General features: G+C 34.5%; 1 protein-coding gene across 4 annotated transcripts in view; it reads left to right on the forward strand.

The window, feature by feature from the left end:
- MSH3 (mutS homolog 3) overlaps positions 1–17,050 on the forward strand; it is a 213,576-nt gene that overhangs the window by 137,933 nt on the left and 58,593 nt on the right. For all 4 annotated transcript variants that reach the window (XR_006203637.1, XM_042942382.1, XM_042942371.1 and 1 more), the window contains exons 16-18: positions 1,996–2,060; positions 4,414–4,530; positions 9,884–9,991. Coding sequence is in view for 3 of the 4 variants with exons in the window: in XM_042942382.1 (XP_042798316.1) it covers positions 1,996–2,060; positions 4,414–4,530; positions 9,884–9,991 (290 nt within the window). In the remaining variant the exon portion in view is untranslated. The remainder of the gene's footprint in view (positions 1–1,995; positions 2,061–4,413; positions 4,531–9,883; positions 9,992–17,050) is intronic.

Raw genomic sequence — 17,050 nt, forward strand, 5'->3', positions numbered from 1 at the left:
GACCAGCACCAACTTGAGGAAGTAATCCCAGGGGTGTAACAAGCAGAAGGTCTATGTGGGCTTTTCCAACTCTCACCCTGTTTTCCATCCAGTATTGGCTCTGCATTTGGCTTCTTTGAGGATCTGTAGTCCTTAGAGTAGACCCTTGATACTTACAGATTGAACCATATGGTGCACACTATTCCCAGCATGCTTCAAAGGGCCATGACTAGTAGCAAGGCACAGATATGAATCCGGTGCCCCATGTTGCCCTGTTACGGCAAATTACTTAAGTAAGCCAGCCTCCCTGGCTGCCCAGTGAGACAGTTTTAACTAATTTTCAAAATTTCCGCCTTCCTTTCCTTAGTAACTCCTGTTGAGCTCTGTGTTAGTTATTACAGTTCTAGATGTATTCTTCCCAAGTATTAGTGACCCACTGTGGTCCTGCATTTTGCAGTTTACCGCAGGCATAGCTCTTCCCAGAATTATTTTATAAAAGGATCAATATACCTTCTTGTTGGGCATTTAAAAATAATACTTAGGCAGTTTTTTTTAGCATAATCTTAAAGCGCTTTTATCTTTCTTGTCAATGATATTTATTTTGTGGGTTTTTTTCCTCAGTTACTTTTTGTAGCCGAAGGCTAGTTTTTAGACTCTTCACTCTTAATTGTTTAACTGGGTGTAGCAGGTTTGAAATTGTATTGTCTCCATATAAGAAGGCCTCATTAGTTGCGAAATTTTTTCTCAGAATGAAAATTCCTAAAATTAACCAATAATTTCTATATTATTTTTTTAAGCAGAATCTTTTTTTTAATGTTTATTTACTTATTTTGAGAGAGAGAGTGTGCACGAGCAAGGGAGAGAGAGAGAGAAAAGGAGAGAGAGAATCCCAAGCAGGCTGTATGCTGTCAGCACAGAGCCCGATGTGGGGCTTGAACTCATGAACCATGAGAGCATGACCTGAGCTGAAACCAAGAGTCGGACACTAAACTGACTGAACCACCCAGGCACTCCAATAATTTCTGTGTTGTTTCTATGAAATATAATTTCTATGAAAAACTGCACAGAAAAATAAACTCAAAAGATAGGCCAACACTACTAATAATATGCATATTGTGAATACCTAAAATGTTATAAAACTGGTATACGTAAAGAAGTTCCTGCCGCCATCTCAAAATTAGTGGTAGCCACAGAGCTTCTGGGTTCCCTCCTGTACAAAATAAATGTTTGTGTCTTTATTCACTTAAATAAAACATTGAATTTCATTGCAATAATACAGGAGAGTAAGCAGGAGGAAGAGATGAGCTACAACTAATGCTAAAAATGAAAGGCATGATAGTAGAAGTTGATTCCACTTGCTTCATGGCCAATTTCAGAAAAGCTTGCTTGCAGAACGCAGTTGGCTTAATAAAGATATAGTTCATATAAGTGAAAACTTAAAGAAAACACCCTTGGGATAAAATATCTTCTGATAGCTGAAGAAATCTGTGCTTTTTCATGAGGATACTTTTAGATATTGGGCTCTTTGTGTAACAGCCGTGACAATAAATCCTCTTCTGTTCAGAATAAGGGATGGACCATATCTCAAACTGATATAGCACTTCATAATTGATATTTTAAAATTGTATGTACTTAGAAATTCAATCGTATTACTGAGTAATAGAATTCTTAAGTAAGTGGGTACTAATAAATGAAAGAGACCGTTAAAGAAAAATCACCATTTGTAGTATGCACATGATAATGTTATAAACATTAAGTTGTGAAGTTATATGCTTATTACAAACTTTTGTTGAATACAAGTTGTACTTTATTGCAAGTATTACCACCCTAATTATTAATATTTGGTTGTATACATGAACATATATTTGGACATACATGAACTTCCCTTTTAACAGTATTGGATTTATTCTGAATGTTTACAATAGTATTTACTAAACTGATAGAAGTTTTGAGGAAGCTTTAAAAATATAATGGTTAATCATTTAAATATGTAATTTTTATTTATATTTCTTTTAGTTTATGATTGAAATAAAGAATTCTGCTGTATCTTGTATACCAACTGATTGGGTTAAGGTTGGAAGGTAGGTTTAAAAATACATTTTTTTCTTAACGTGAATTATAATGACACATTATGAGCATGTACACCTGTATGTTTTTGGAATGATAATAACCATATTCATGACATTAAATGTGATTCTTCCCCTTTGGTTTTCTTACGGAACTTTTAACCAAAGAAATAATTATTTTAAACTCTATCATTGATTTTAAAATATTTTTTCCAAAGAGTATCTTATTTGTATATATTTGTTTTCTTGTTTTATTATTGTTTTATTCTTACACCTTAGAGTACACTTTAAACACATGAAAAAATGTTGGAGGATCTTCAGTTATAAAATTAATTTGGTTCCTTGAATTTTCTGATGAATGCCATACCTGAAATTTCATTTTCTGCTTCACTGAGCTCTCTCTGCATTTCTTTATTGTTGATGCTTTCCATGCCACATAATTATAATAGTTGTTTACATCTTCTTTTTTGTAAGTTGTATCATGAATTGATGAAAACAAATTTAATCAAAAACAAAATTAGAAAACCACATTGAGACTGCCTTTTCTCCTTGGTTAGGCATTAATTCCCAAGAGGGGACTCATTTAAAGAAGTGGTGTTAGAGAAGTATATACTCCTGTGAATCGTATTCTTTGTGAAATATTTATTACTACTGTTATTAATATGTTTGCATGAACTTTAGATGAAAATGTTAGATTTGCCTGAGTAAGCAGAAGAGAGCCTAGTAGCTGGTGATTGTATGAAGGAACTATGTTAAGGATGGGAGAAAATTTTGACATGTATGAACGATTATTATAATTTTAACTTTAATTCAAAAAGAAAATGAGTATCTATTGCCACTATCAAAGAATCCTGAAGGTACAATCGTGGGTTTCTTTAGCTTGTTTTTCTTACATGTTACTAGAAGCCATAATTGAGATTTGAGTATTTTGTTTTTAGGGGATGTTTTCTCTCCTTGCAAATATTCTTTCGTTTTCTGTCCTATACTATAGCTAATGAATCAAAATATGCTTTATGAAGAGAAGTTATTTAAAATTGTGCATCTAATTATCTAAGAAACTGAAATGTTTCACTGAATGAATTTTGTCGGAAGAGAAAGCTATGATAAATAGGTTTGCATAGAAGTCTAGATGACAATTCAGAAGCAATAAGGAAGGCATAAATCAGTGTCAGCATCTTGTGAACATTCAATGATGTAAATTGAAAGAATAAATAAGATAGTTTGGGGGAAGCTCATTGTTATATTTTATATGTTACTTGGCCATCAGAACCTTGACAGGGATAGGTTAGATTATCAGTCAGGTTTTGCATGTGAAAGTCTCACCCCTGTTCCAATAACTTGCCAAATTAAACATACTTGTGACAGGAGTAGGGGAGCAAGCAAAGAACAGAGTGCAGTCTGTCATCACCTGCCTGTCATTTAACTCCAACCTTCTCTTCTCAAGGTTCAAACATAATAATAACCTCAACAGTGGTAATAATCACCACATCCACAAAACAATGCTTAACATTGTGTGCTAATGTCATGGGACATTGGCACCTTGCTAAGCACTATCTTATCCTGTTAATAGTACCTATGACATAGATACTGTCATTATCCCCATTTTATAGATGAAGAAAGTGATGTTGAGAGAAGATCAGTAATATTTGCCCAAAGTCACATAGCAAGTAAGTGGCAGGCAGAGTTAGAGCCTTGGGCCAGACTTTTTGACTGGGGACATGTGGCAGGCCCTCTTGTGCTCTGCAGTTTCTTGATGAAGAAGCAGAGATTATACACAAGCTCAGATGAGGAGCATGTGGTATTTCTTCCCTTCTGGAGCCGCTGTGAATCTACAGTTAGATAGCGAAGCATTCTTCTTTGATTGCCTCCTGAATTAATGCATTGCTATTCTTTGTAATTCTTTATAGTTTTCTTTTTTTTCACTGAAATACTGTAGTCATACAGAAAAGTATAAAACTTAAAGAATATTATGACCGTCATCAGTGTATCCAGCTTTGTCAGGACTTACTTGCTTCTGATCTTTTTTTTAATAAGCAAGAATTTTCATTTAGTGTAACTTAAAGAAAAAAGCTTTCTGCTTATGAAATGGAAACTCTAAACTTTGAACTTGTCATATGGGTATAATTTAAAATGCATTTTAGAGCTTCCTGAACAAAGTCCTATGAACTCCAAGTACTTTATTTACAACAGAGATCTTTGGAATCAATAGAATTCAGGACCATAATTAAAGAATGTTCTCTGTTTACAGCTATTTACTTTCAAGGTTCATCAGAGAATAATAAATAACTACTTTAATTTTCTGAAGTGAAGGTATTAGTGGTTTCTTAGTAACCTTGATTTCCTATTTATGTTTCTTCCCCTCTTCTAGCACAAAAGCTGTGAGCCGCTTTCACTCTCCTTTTATTGTAGAAAATTACAGACGTCTGAATCAGCTCCGGGAGCAGCTAGTCCTTGACTGCAGTGCTGAATGGCTTGATTTTCTAGAGTGAGTTTACAATGAAAAATATACTCTGACTTTTTGCTATAAGAAATAGACCGGAAAATCTTTCTATCAAAAAGAAAAGTAGAGATTACTCCTTGTGACCTGCCATAAAATAGTTGAGTACATGTGTTGTCTCATTTTATTTTTAGCCCATTGAAATGTAAGCTCATCTTAGTCCGTAATGAGAGACCTAATATAGTTTATTGTTACTGTACCTACATTTAGTTGCTAAGGATGGTTGGTAGAGTCACGTTTTGAAATTCCACTTTGGACATCATTTACTTATAAAAAAGGCCTAATATTTTCAGAGTTGGACAAATATGGGTTAGTTCTGTTTTTATTATCTCCATTTAATTTTTTTTTCTTATTTTACATCCTATGTATTTCCTAACTTTTTATTTTAAAGAATTTTAAACATGGGAAAGTTGAAATGAACGCTGACACTCTCTTCACTTACATTTATCAAGTGTTAATATTTCACCACATTTTTTTTATATCTCTCATAGACTTTTTTTTCTGAACCATTTGAAAGTACATTTTAGACATTATAACACTTCACCCCTCCCCCTAAATCTTAATTAAGCATACATCTAAAATTAAGGACTTTATACTATATAATCTTAACACCATTATCACATCTAAAAAATTGATATTAATTTAAGGAATATTGAGTTTCTTTAATTCTGCCCCCCTCCCCGATTTTTAAATGAAAGCTCAAATCAACTTTCACATGTTGCATTTTGTTACTATGTTTCTTTTCTAGTTGAATCTAGAATAATCTCCCACATTTTTTTGTTTTTTATGAGATTTTCTTTTGAAGAGCCCTTGCCATTGCCTCAAAGAATGTTTCATAGCTGGATTTATTCCTAGCTGTGTGTTCATACGGACAGGGTTAAGTCTGGGTGTGCTGGTAAATAAATGAAAAACAGCCAGCTCTCTGGAAGAATAGTAGTGTTTGTGGTGCTTGTTGATTTCTATAGTGTAAACACTCCTACCTGGGCTGATTTCAAGCTGCTGCTGGATTGGAGTTGGGAAAAGAGATGTACAATTGACCTTCATGAGTCCACAGCTATGAACCGCTCATCCAAGCACTTTATTATTCTTCAGATGATATCTTTGAGTGAGATATTATCACCCCCTATTTACAAATGAATTAATTGAGATACAGAAATAAGGAGTAAGTTACCTACATTGGTTGGAGCCGAGATTCAACTCAGGGTATCTAGTGGTAGGTTGTGCCCTTTACCATCAGGTTGTAGAGGCTGCCTATGGTAAATACGTAGGCATCACTCTGAACAGAAATCTCTCTGGTAGTCTTTCTCTTTAAAACCTTAAACAGTAAGTATTCAGCGAGGTTCTCCAGGAGCTAAGTAACCAGTCTGGCGAGTGAAAAAAAAAGATTCTGTGTGACAGTTTTTAAAAGGTAGCTGTTTGCCCAGAGGAGTCTTGGATTATAGCATCAGAAAGACATTCCACTTTACTTGTCCTGAATCTCCTGAGGTTATCTTGACTCCTAGTTGTGGACCCAGGGATAGAAACTTAGTGGTGTATTCATTTCCTTTTCCACTTCACTTTCAGTTTTCCATTTTAAGGGTTTTCAGGGCCTTTGAGTCTCTAGTTCTCCTGTTTTGCCCTTAGAAGTATCACTGAGACATGAAAATTAGATTCCTTTCAGGCTTCAGGGACCACATTCTAGGATCCTGCAATTTGGTGAGTTGATACATATTCACTCTATTCACAGTATACACAATTTTACACATCTGGTTTATGTTCTCATTGCTAATATTCTAGGCTAAAGGAAGTTCAGATCTCCCAGTACAAACACTTTGGCTTTATTCTTGATTCTGTCTTCCTTTTTGTCCCTTTATCTGTTATCCTGTTTGTCTTTTTTGCCTTTGAAATGTCTCTTTGATTTGTCCCTTCTGTTGTTCCCTTGTAGCACCCCACCATTTCTGCATACTGTTCTTACTGTTTCAGCCCTCTGCCTGGGCCCTTCTACCAAATTAACCCAGGAGAATTTTACTTTCATCATACCACCACTTTGAGAATTGCTATGAGTAAGCTGACATTAAATACAATATCACAAAGGATATGATATTCATGTTGCATTGCTAAGTGCAGAAAGGATGCATAACAGTAATGTGTAAATTCATATACACACACAGCATACAAACCTTTTATCTTAAAAGATTAAATATATGTATGCCATTATTATATTATCAATATGCTTATTGGCCATTTATGTATCTTCTTTGAAGAAATGTATTTATATATATCCTCGAGCATTAACTGATTATTTCTGGATGGTGAGGTTACTGGAGATTTTAATTTACTTTGCAAAGACATGATATCAAAAGTATCTTTAATGTACTTACATTACTTTCAAAATAAGAAAAATACATTATATTTTTATCAAAAAAAATATTGGCTCAATTTTAGCTACAGCTTTTGCAACTAGAGCCCCCACTTGAGAACAATATTGTTAAGCACAGTACTTATTAAGGTGCCAGATGGTGTGAATATGATGTCATTTAAAAAAAATGATTAACCTCAATGAACCTGACGTCAGAGGATTGAATACCAGCTATACACGTGTATGTCTCTTATTGAGATACCGTTATGCATTAGTCATACTAGTTTGGATCAAAATATTGCAAGAAATCAAGACTGAAAGAAAGTTCTTTCAAAAGTAAATGGAAACTTCTCTCAAAAAATGTGTCTCTTCTTCTGTATTCTAGAAGATGGGCTGTGGATGTTGAATAATCTTGATTACAGATTTTTAAAAAATTAAGTTATAATGCCTCCTGTACAGTAGTTAAATATTTTAGAAATAAATTTGTAAATAAAAAATAAGATAACTTTCTTTTTGTTAACTTCAGATGTCATTGGGCAACATCTGATGGTAAACTGTCATAACAGCTTTAGATCCCAAGTGTCTTAATCTTTTTCCCGTGGACCTAGCAATATCTTTTGACCAGAGATTAATGGCTTCATTCTTAAATTTGTTGATGGCTTAGTGATAAAGTTTCATGTTATGTTGTAATCCCAGTCTATCAGGTTGTTACTTGAGTTGCCCGTTTTTTAGCTTGTCATTTTTCTAGGTATGGGTAATCTCTTTGAAATTTGGGGAAGTATAGCAAATGGACAAAGATCAAGAAGTCAAACAAGACTTTGTAAGAGTTATAATGGTGATATTAAAGGTTTATGACGGTTTTTTATTTTATTCACATGTCTTATTTATGTAATTGACATGAGAAAGAACATAATAGGCTACATCAAAATAATTCCCTTATCTCTCTCTGCCTTTTCTTTTTTCTTTTTCTTTCTTTCTTTTTTTTTTTTTTAACTGAAATGGTACCCCCTGAGAGCTGTGTCACTCATTTCAATTCCATATACTAGAATATCATCAAGGACAGTTACCCTCAACCAAAATCTCCTAGATAAGTAGCAAATTAAATTAGGGTCTTGCTGGCCTGGACAAGACCTGAGAAGGAGGGAGTGAGAGTATGAAAAAAATGACTGATGTTTAAAGCTGAAGGTACTTTGATATTCACATTGAGGGAGATAAGAGCAGAAATATCAAATGTAGCTGCTCTCTAGCAAAACAGAGTGCCAGGATAGGAAGACCAAATGGGTCAGTGATGAGAACAGGGACAGAATAGGACACAGCCCAAGAGGTAAACCAGTGGTTAGATCTAAATTGAAGTTACACCGGGAATAACAAGGCATGATCACTGAGCAGTCACTCAGGAATGTAAGGTCTGTGTACCATGTGACATCTTCAAAACTGAGTCATTTTGTTTGTTTATTTATTTATTTTGAGAAAGACATAGTGTGAGTGGGGGAGGGGCAGAGAGAGAAGGGGAGAGAATCCCAAGGAGGCTCTGCACTGCCAGCACAGAGCCTGATGTGGGGCTCAAACTCATGACCGTGAGATCATGACCTGACCTGACCTGAAACCAGAAGTCAGATGCTTAACCAACTGAGCCACCCAGGAGCCTCCAAACTGAGTCATTTTTAAGGTGACAACAGAACATTATCTATCTGATGCCAGGGTCCAATCTCCTTTTTGCTTGGGATTTCTTAACACTGTTAGTGGAATTCTTGCTTGTTTTAATGAACATTAATTCAGTGAGAAATAGGTAAATTATATTTGTTATACTATGTTCAGACAAAAAGGTATAAAATATACTGTAAATATACTTTTCAGTTCATAAAGTTAACACAAAAGTAAAACTGGATACTTAAAATGTTGCCTCTATTTGGAAAAGTCATGTATATACAATACCTTTATAATATTACTGGAAAAATCATATTACAGATTATAAAAACTCAATATAGTGATAATATAGGAATAACTGATTACATAGTAGCTTAATCGGGATATCCTTTTCAAGCTAGGAAGTACTCTAAAACTTTTGAATTTAAGAAGTAAACAGATTAAATCTCAAAGTTTCTGAAACACATTGTACAACAGAGAAATCTTTTTTAAGGGAAGCATTCAGCATAATACTCTCATTTTGGGGGGAATCTTCTTTGAAAGGTTGTAAAGTATACCTGTGATATGAGATAATGGAATAATTTAAGTAAAAAAAAAAACAAAACACTTGCATAATTTCCTATATATTTTTAAATAAATCTTTCAATAACAGTTTTCTAAGCTTTTAATCACCAGCTATTTAGTTAGCCAAAGATTTGAGACAATGATTGTTATCTTTTTAAAAATAAATCTAAAATTTAATTTATATATGCATTTTTAATAATATAACTGAAGATCACTGAAAAAAAGTACTTTTCTTGCTTGCCTTTAACAAAATTTATTATAATGGCTACTGTATACCAAAGTTATGGGTGGTATGTTAGGGCTTGATAATGATAAGCAAATCAGACAAACATGGACTCTACCATCAAGAAGCTTCCAATTCAGCGTGAGAAAAAGATATTGAAACTGTTAATCCTAGTTTGTATGATGCTATCAAGGAGAAGCACAAAGGGAGGCTGACCCATCTGTTGAATGGGTTATTTAAGTTGAATGAAAATGATCACATTTGTGTTAATTATATCTAAGTTGACTTGTCATGGTCAAATGAAATGTGTAATATGGTGTTAATAGTACACATCTTTTTATAGAAGTTATTTTAAATATATGTAGTTCTATCCAAATGAAACAAAAGAAGCCTCAGTAATCAAATTATTATATCAAACTGAAAAGTATTTCAGTGTAATTTCCATGTTTCTTAGGTATCCCTGGTTATTTTGTTTATGCTCATCTTAACAAATAAAGTGATTACTTATTGTACAGCTTTTATAGCTCTAAGAAATCAGTGTCCTCACCTTTTTGTTGTTGCTTCTGTAGGGATTTTAGTGAACATTATCACTCCTTGTGTAAAGCAGTACATCACCTAGCAACTGTTGACTGCATTTTCTCCCTGGCCAAGGTCGCTAAGCAAGGAAATTACTGCAGGTAATGTATTTTTTAACACTCCCCCCCCCCCCCCCTTCAGTGCTTTAGATTAGATGGCATTATTCCACTAATTTTAGCATTTTTATTATAAAATATTAAAATATGCAAATATTTTGCACCCTTTGTAAAGCTGAATGTCAACACATATAGCTTGATTTGAAATTAACACATTCCTTTCTTGCTTGCTCTGTCATTTATTACAGTGAAAGCAGATGTGACTCCAGAAGTGATTGTTATATATTTCAGTTTTTAAGTTTATGTGGGTGACATTTAAAAAAAATTTTTTTTAATGTTTATTCATTTTTGAGAGACAGAGGCAGAGTGTGAGTGGGGGAGGGGCAGAGAGAGAGGGGGACACAGAATCCAAAGCAGGCTTCAGGCTCCAGGCTGTCTGCACAGAGCCCAACATGGGGCTCAAACCCACGAATCTGCGAGATCATGACCTGAGCCGAAGTCAGATGCTTAACCAACTGAGCCACCCAGGCGCTCTGGTGACATTTTTTAAAAAGCATAATCCTTTCATTTGTTAGCTTTGACTTAAACACTTTGTAATATGTTTCACTTCATGATTATAAATACCATCTAAATCAGATATGGCCGGGACTCATTGTATGATCCATTTTGAGGAAGTGTTCTCTATTGCTCTCAAATTGTTCTTCCTTGAATTTAAAACCTTAAGCTTGAGCCAAATCTTTGGCTCAGTGCTGTGCCCTCCAGGCCCACTGGGTGAGGATCCTACCTTCCAGACCCACTGGGGCAGCATTTCTGTTCCTGTAGTTTTTCTGGGCAAAGATTGGGCCCCCAGAGCTCCAGGTCATGTTGCCCCTTTGGTGGCCCTATGCCTGGGCCCCATCCCTGAAGTGTTTCTTTGTGATATTCCCATGTCTGCTGGTGCTCTGTGCCTGGCTCCCTCCTGTGGCTCCCCCCAGGCTAGAATTTTGTGCTGGTGGCTCTCTGGGTCTGGAGACCATTGCCCTATTGGGGGCTCTCTGGGCTATCTATTTCATAAAAGCATAGCCCACTCATGAGGGCTGTTATGAACCAATCGCCTTCCAAAGGCCTCACCTCCTAATACCATCACATTAAGTTTCATATGAATTTTGGGGAGGACACAAACATTCAGTTTGTAGCACAAAGTCTATTTTTTCATATACTTAAGGAAATTTAAGGGAATATTTACCTCACTGGCTATGGTGAGGAATAAAAAGAAAACATAGATGTCTTACTGCCTGTCAATGCTTGTGACATACAGAATTCATTGTGTTTGAGTAGATATGTTTTGCTGTTCATACGTCTTTCGTATCTTGGTTTCTCTTTAGTTTGAGCCAAATAGCTTTTTTTTTGAACATTTCAATGTTCTTTATACCTAGCATAATACCCATAGTGGATGTTAAAAAATTGGTTGTTGTAAAGTATTTATTTATTTATTTATTTATTTATTTATTTATTTATTTATTTAGGGGAGGAGAATTGCAGGAATTGGCTATGCCAGTTTTAGATTAAAAATGTACTTTGCTATTTCATTTCATTTTGTTTTGCCATCTATTTATGTGTGGAGACCAACAGTGTTGGGCACAATAGTTTTGTTTAAAATAGGTTCTTTGCAGCCTAAATGTCCATCAACTGATGAATGGATAAAGAAATTGTGGTTTATATACACAATGGAATACTACGTGGCAATGAGAAAAAATGAAATATGGCCTTTTGTAGCAACATGGATGGAACTGGAGAGTGTGATGCTAAGTGAAACAAGCCATACAGAGAAAGACAGATACCATATGGTTTCACTCTTATGTGGATCCTGAGAAACATAACAGAAACCCATGGGGGAGGGGAAGGAAAAAAAAAAAAAAAAAGAGGTTAGAGTGGGAGAGAGCCAAAGCATTAGAGACTGTTAAAAACTGAGAACAAACTGAGGGTTGATGGGGGGTGGGAGGGAGGGCAGGGTGGGAGGGAGGGCAGGGTGGGTGATGGGTATTGAGGAGGGCACCTTTTGGGATGAGCACTGGGTGTTGTATGGAAACCAATTTGACAGTAAATTTCATATATTAAAAAATAAAAAAAAAATAAAAAATAAAAAATAAAAAAAATAAAAAAAAAAATAAATAAAATAAAATAGGTTCTTTGCGTTTTCACTATTGCCCAATTTCTTCTCACATCAGAGGGCTTCAAAAATTTTATCCCATTTATCATCCATAAAAATGAGATCTGTAAATTTACTGTAGTTGAATCTAGTTCTGGGAGAATAAGAATCTACTCTCCATTGACTTGATTTCTTCCTTATGTACTATGATCTTAGTAGGACTTATTTCTTGCTGTACAAGGTTTGTGAAGCTAACTTTTCCTAAAGGATTCTTTTGGTGAATTAAGTAGAGGATCGGCTACAACCTATGCCCTTACTGTGTCTTCCTGCAAAGCTCTTCCCACTGAAAAATACTTGTGCCTGGCTTACCTCTTCTTATACTTCTTCAAGTGGCCTTTTGCCATTTGTTACTGCTGATGCTGCAGCTAGTAAGACCAGAAGAACCATGTCTGTGGTATGTGGTTTATATTATACCAAATTTAAATATTTGTATCTGTATGTGTTTATATATCTATTTGTAAACTTAAACATACATATATATATATATATATATATATATATATATATATTACACATCGTATATAAGTTTTTTTCTTTCATTTTTTTGTTATGTTCATTTATTTTGAGAGAGAGTGTGCATGCACATAGTGGGGAAGGGCTGAGAGAGTGGGGAAGAAAGAATCTCAAGCAGGCTCTGTACTGTCAGCACAGAGCCTGACGCGGGGCTCGACCGTACAAACTGTGAGATCGTGACCTGAGCTGAAACCAAGAGTCAGACGCTTAACTGACTGAGCCACTCGGGCGCCCCAGGAATTCTTTATGGAGATGTAGGTTTGGCAAAATCTCTGAGGAGTGAAAATACATCCCTTATTACATCACTATAAAACTCTGATTAATTTGTAGACTCATCAGAGATTTAACAAACATTTTAAGTATACACACTAGACAGGTTTGGTCCTAGATTTTTCATTTAGGGACTTCTCCTTTTTTTGGCATCTTCTAGTCCATATATCAAGAGACTTCTTGATTTGCATAAGTAAAATTTGAACTCTTTTAAAGCATATCTTTCAGAGTGTAGACTTTGGATCAGACAGACATGGTTTTGAATACTTGCTTGGTTATTTAACAGCTGACCTTAAGCAAGTTACTTAACCTCTCTGATCCTCAGGTTCTGCATTGCCATAATACCTACCTCTCAAGAGATGTGCAGATTAAGTGAGGTAAATCTATATTAACTTTTTAAGCAGGACCAGACAGATGATAAGTACTTAGTAAATAGCAGATAATATTTTTCAAAGATGCTATTTTAAAAATCAGAAGGATTAAGTATTTTAAAAATTACTTGTCTTTAATAAAAATATGGGGTATGTTAGTATGTTTCATACCCATTCAATTTATTTTTTAAAAATCATTTTTGGTTCTCTATCTTATCTGTCTCTTTGAACATGATAAGCATTGTTATCTTAAAGTCTTTGTCTGATAATTCAAATATCTGGAGTCCTTATGGGTCCTTGTTGCCTTGTTTCTCTTGCCTTGTTTTTGTTCATTTTTGTTCTTATATCTTTTTGATGCCTGGTTGTTTTGATTATGTTATAGGCATTATATTTGTAGAATCATTATAGAAATAACTTGATGTTATATTTCCTCTGAAAGAGTCACATTTGCTTCTACTAGACACCTCAAGACGCTGAAAATACTCTGGCATCACTTAATCTAAATAATCTGTCATCTTATCTGGCCTTGAGATGACTCAAAGGTTCAAAAGCTGCCATTATTGCTTCAAATGTATTTCTTATGTCTGGTGTGCAGCCTGTTGGTGTCTCAGTCCAGAGCCAGGCTATCCCTCGTCTTTACCCTCAGCTGTTTCCTCAGGAATCAACACACTCCCTGGGACTCTGTCCTGCCCCAGGTCTTGGCTTGATAATTCCTTGATGTCCTGTTAGTTATCAGGTACCATCAAGTAACTATTTTCTATACTTTATCTAATTTTTCTTTTTGTCCTCAGTAGGATTGTTCCAAACGACATATTCTATCAGGAAAATGAGTTCAGGAAATATTTCATATGCTAAAATACTTTCCAAATTGGATACTATATATTTTGTATTAAGAAAAATTCACTGGGGTGCCTGGATGGCTCAATCGGTTAAGCATCTGACCTTGGTTCAGGTCATGATCTCACAGCTTGTGAGTTTGAGCCCCACCTCAGGCTCTGTGCTGACAGCATGGAGCCTGGAGCCTGCTTCAGATTCTGTGTCTGCCTCTCTCTCTGCCCCTCCCCACCGCTCGCTCACGCTCTCTGTCTCTCAAAAGTAAATAAACATGTAAAAAAATTTTTTTTTAATTTTTCTTAAAAGAAAAATCCACCTGAATATTTTTAAATGAAAAATCATACCATAAACTTTAGGAAATAAAATCAACTTCTCTTTTTTTAGCAGAAATAAAATTGAGTGTAAATAGCTACCAAATAGGAAACTTTCATCTAAAATGCATTTTAAGTTAGTATTTAAGTATCTGAAGTTTATACTTTTTCCCCCTTAGATTTCCAGCTTGCTCAAAGATATTAGTGCCTTTGAACTATTGATGTTAGTTCAGATTGATTATTGGCTTTATAATCACTATCTTTTTTTTTTTTTTTTTTTTTTTTCTAAATACTCTTAGGACATTTTATTCACTATAGCCTAACCTTGAGGCAAAAGTTCTTATTCTGTCTTTCTATCCAATTTGTATTTTGGATATTATATTGTTTTAACTAATTGTATTGTTTCCCTGAGGCATTTAAAGGAGAAAGATGCAGTTTCAAAAATATAAAATAAATTTGTTCAAGTTCAGTGTTTCATTCTTTCCAGGCAGCATCCAGATTTCCTTAGTTCTTTTTAAATGCCATGTCATCAACATGTTTTTCATATCCTTCTTGCTCTATCTTAATGTAGTGTATCGTCTCATTTCTCCAAATTATCATTTGCTTCTCATTCTACCAGGAAGTGTTTTGTCTTTATATAATTTTGATAGTGACAGAGTAAGTCAATCACTTATTTTCACAGATTTTCGAGCAGAACAAATCATTCAAAATTTTATTCTAAAGTGAAGACCTTCCTCAGAAATCCTATCATTGTCATGAATAATGATCTATTGATTTCACTTGGCAGAACACCTAGGATTTTATTTTAAAACTGATATTACTTACAGATGCTTTCATTTTTTTTAGTAGTAAATTTATAATGCACTTTCATTTTTTTTAGTAGTAAATTTATAATGCACCTAGGTAAAAATCCTATCTTTAGAATTGTACTTTGAAATCCAAAAAATGTCCTTTTCCTGTCATTTTAAGTGTCTCTTTCCAAAGGATAATTTTAAATTTTTACTCAGAAGATACTGTAGTTACTTTCTTTGAGAAATGTGAGGGTATATACTTGGGGTTTTGTTAGCCAGATATATTTAAGGAAAAGGATTTAAGTATTTAGGAAAGTACTATTTCTTAGTATTATGAGTAAGTTCAGAAATGTGTTTTATGCTAAAGTTCTGAGTCATAGAACTTAATAATCAATGAGTATAAGTTAACACAATACGAGGACACTGTTCACCCAGCACATTGTCAGAAATTAGAAAATTTAGTAATACCTCCTTTAGGTGAAATTGTGAAAAAACAAGTCAACTTTCATATCCTGCTGGTGGGAAGATAAACTGATACAGATATTCCTTTTTTTTTTTTAAGTGTTTATTTATTTGAAAGAGAGTAAGTGCACACATGTGTGTGCGAATAAGCAAGCGGGAGAAGGGAAGAAAGAGAGGGAAAGAGAGAATCACAAGCAGGCCCTGTGCTATCAGCATAGAGCCCGATGTGGGCCTCAATCTCATGAACTATGAGATCATGACCTGAGCTGAAATCAAGAGTTGGGCACTTAACTGAGCCACGCAGGCATCTGATATAGATGTTTCTGTATGTTAAAATAAAAAATAAGCAAACCCTATGACTTAGAAAGCATACTTCAGGAATTTACTCTAGCTTTGAAAAACACTTGTCTATATGTAATGGGTATGTGAGTGAGTGAGTGTGTGTGTGTGTGTGTGTGTGTGTATAGTGTGTATATATACATGGTTGTTCATTACACTATTGTTTGAAAATCTAAACACAGTCTAAAATATTTAACAACAGAGAACAGCTAACTCATTTATGCGGCAGCTTCCAAAGAATGTTAAAGATATGACAGGAAATTATCCTAAATCTTCAGTATACCATACCATCAGTGTCCATTGGACCTAATTTCAGCTTTTGAGTTTCTTAAATGTCTTTCAAAGAACAAAGAGAAAATTCATGTTTTTTTAAAAAGAAGAATAAAACTCATTCTGTCTTGCATTTACACTATGGGTCCATTGGACCCTTTTATAAATATGAGATGTATTTTGGGATCTTTAATGATTTTATTTTTTCTATATCTGGAATATCTTGCTATTTCATCATCCCAGGAATTACTTAATTATTGTTTATTGATTATTTCTACTAAAAAGTCTAAGAAAACCAGAGAATGGTAATGCAAAGGTGAGATAGAACTCACTATCACACCATCCTTCAGGGTTCTAATTGTGTTGCCTGAAGTGCTGCATCATCCTTCAGGAAGTTACAAAAAGAATGGAGATAACACCATTATAGTCGGCTTCTAACTTTCTTTGAACATAGCTGAGAACTCACAATTTTTTATTTTTTACCCATAATAGCAAAAAAAAGTGACAGAAGACATTTCACAATTATTAATCAAAAGATGAATGTGAAGAGAAAGATAGTGCTCTAGATACTAATGATGATAATGAAATTTCTTGTATAAACCCAATCTCAGATTATGAGTGTTCAGATGACAGTATCCTGGATGAATTTTCCCAAACTCAAGAATCATTATGCAAATATATTTTTCTAAGGGCAAAGTGAAATGTGTTCTTTTCCAGTCAGTTATTCCATGGGCAGCACACATCATGCAATATTT

This window comes from Panthera leo, chromosome A1 (genome assembly GCF_018350215.1).
Source record: "Panthera leo isolate Ple1 chromosome A1, P.leo_Ple1_pat1.1, whole genome shotgun sequence".
In the NCBI taxonomy this organism is placed as follows: domain Eukaryota; kingdom Metazoa; phylum Chordata; class Mammalia; order Carnivora; family Felidae; genus Panthera; species Panthera leo.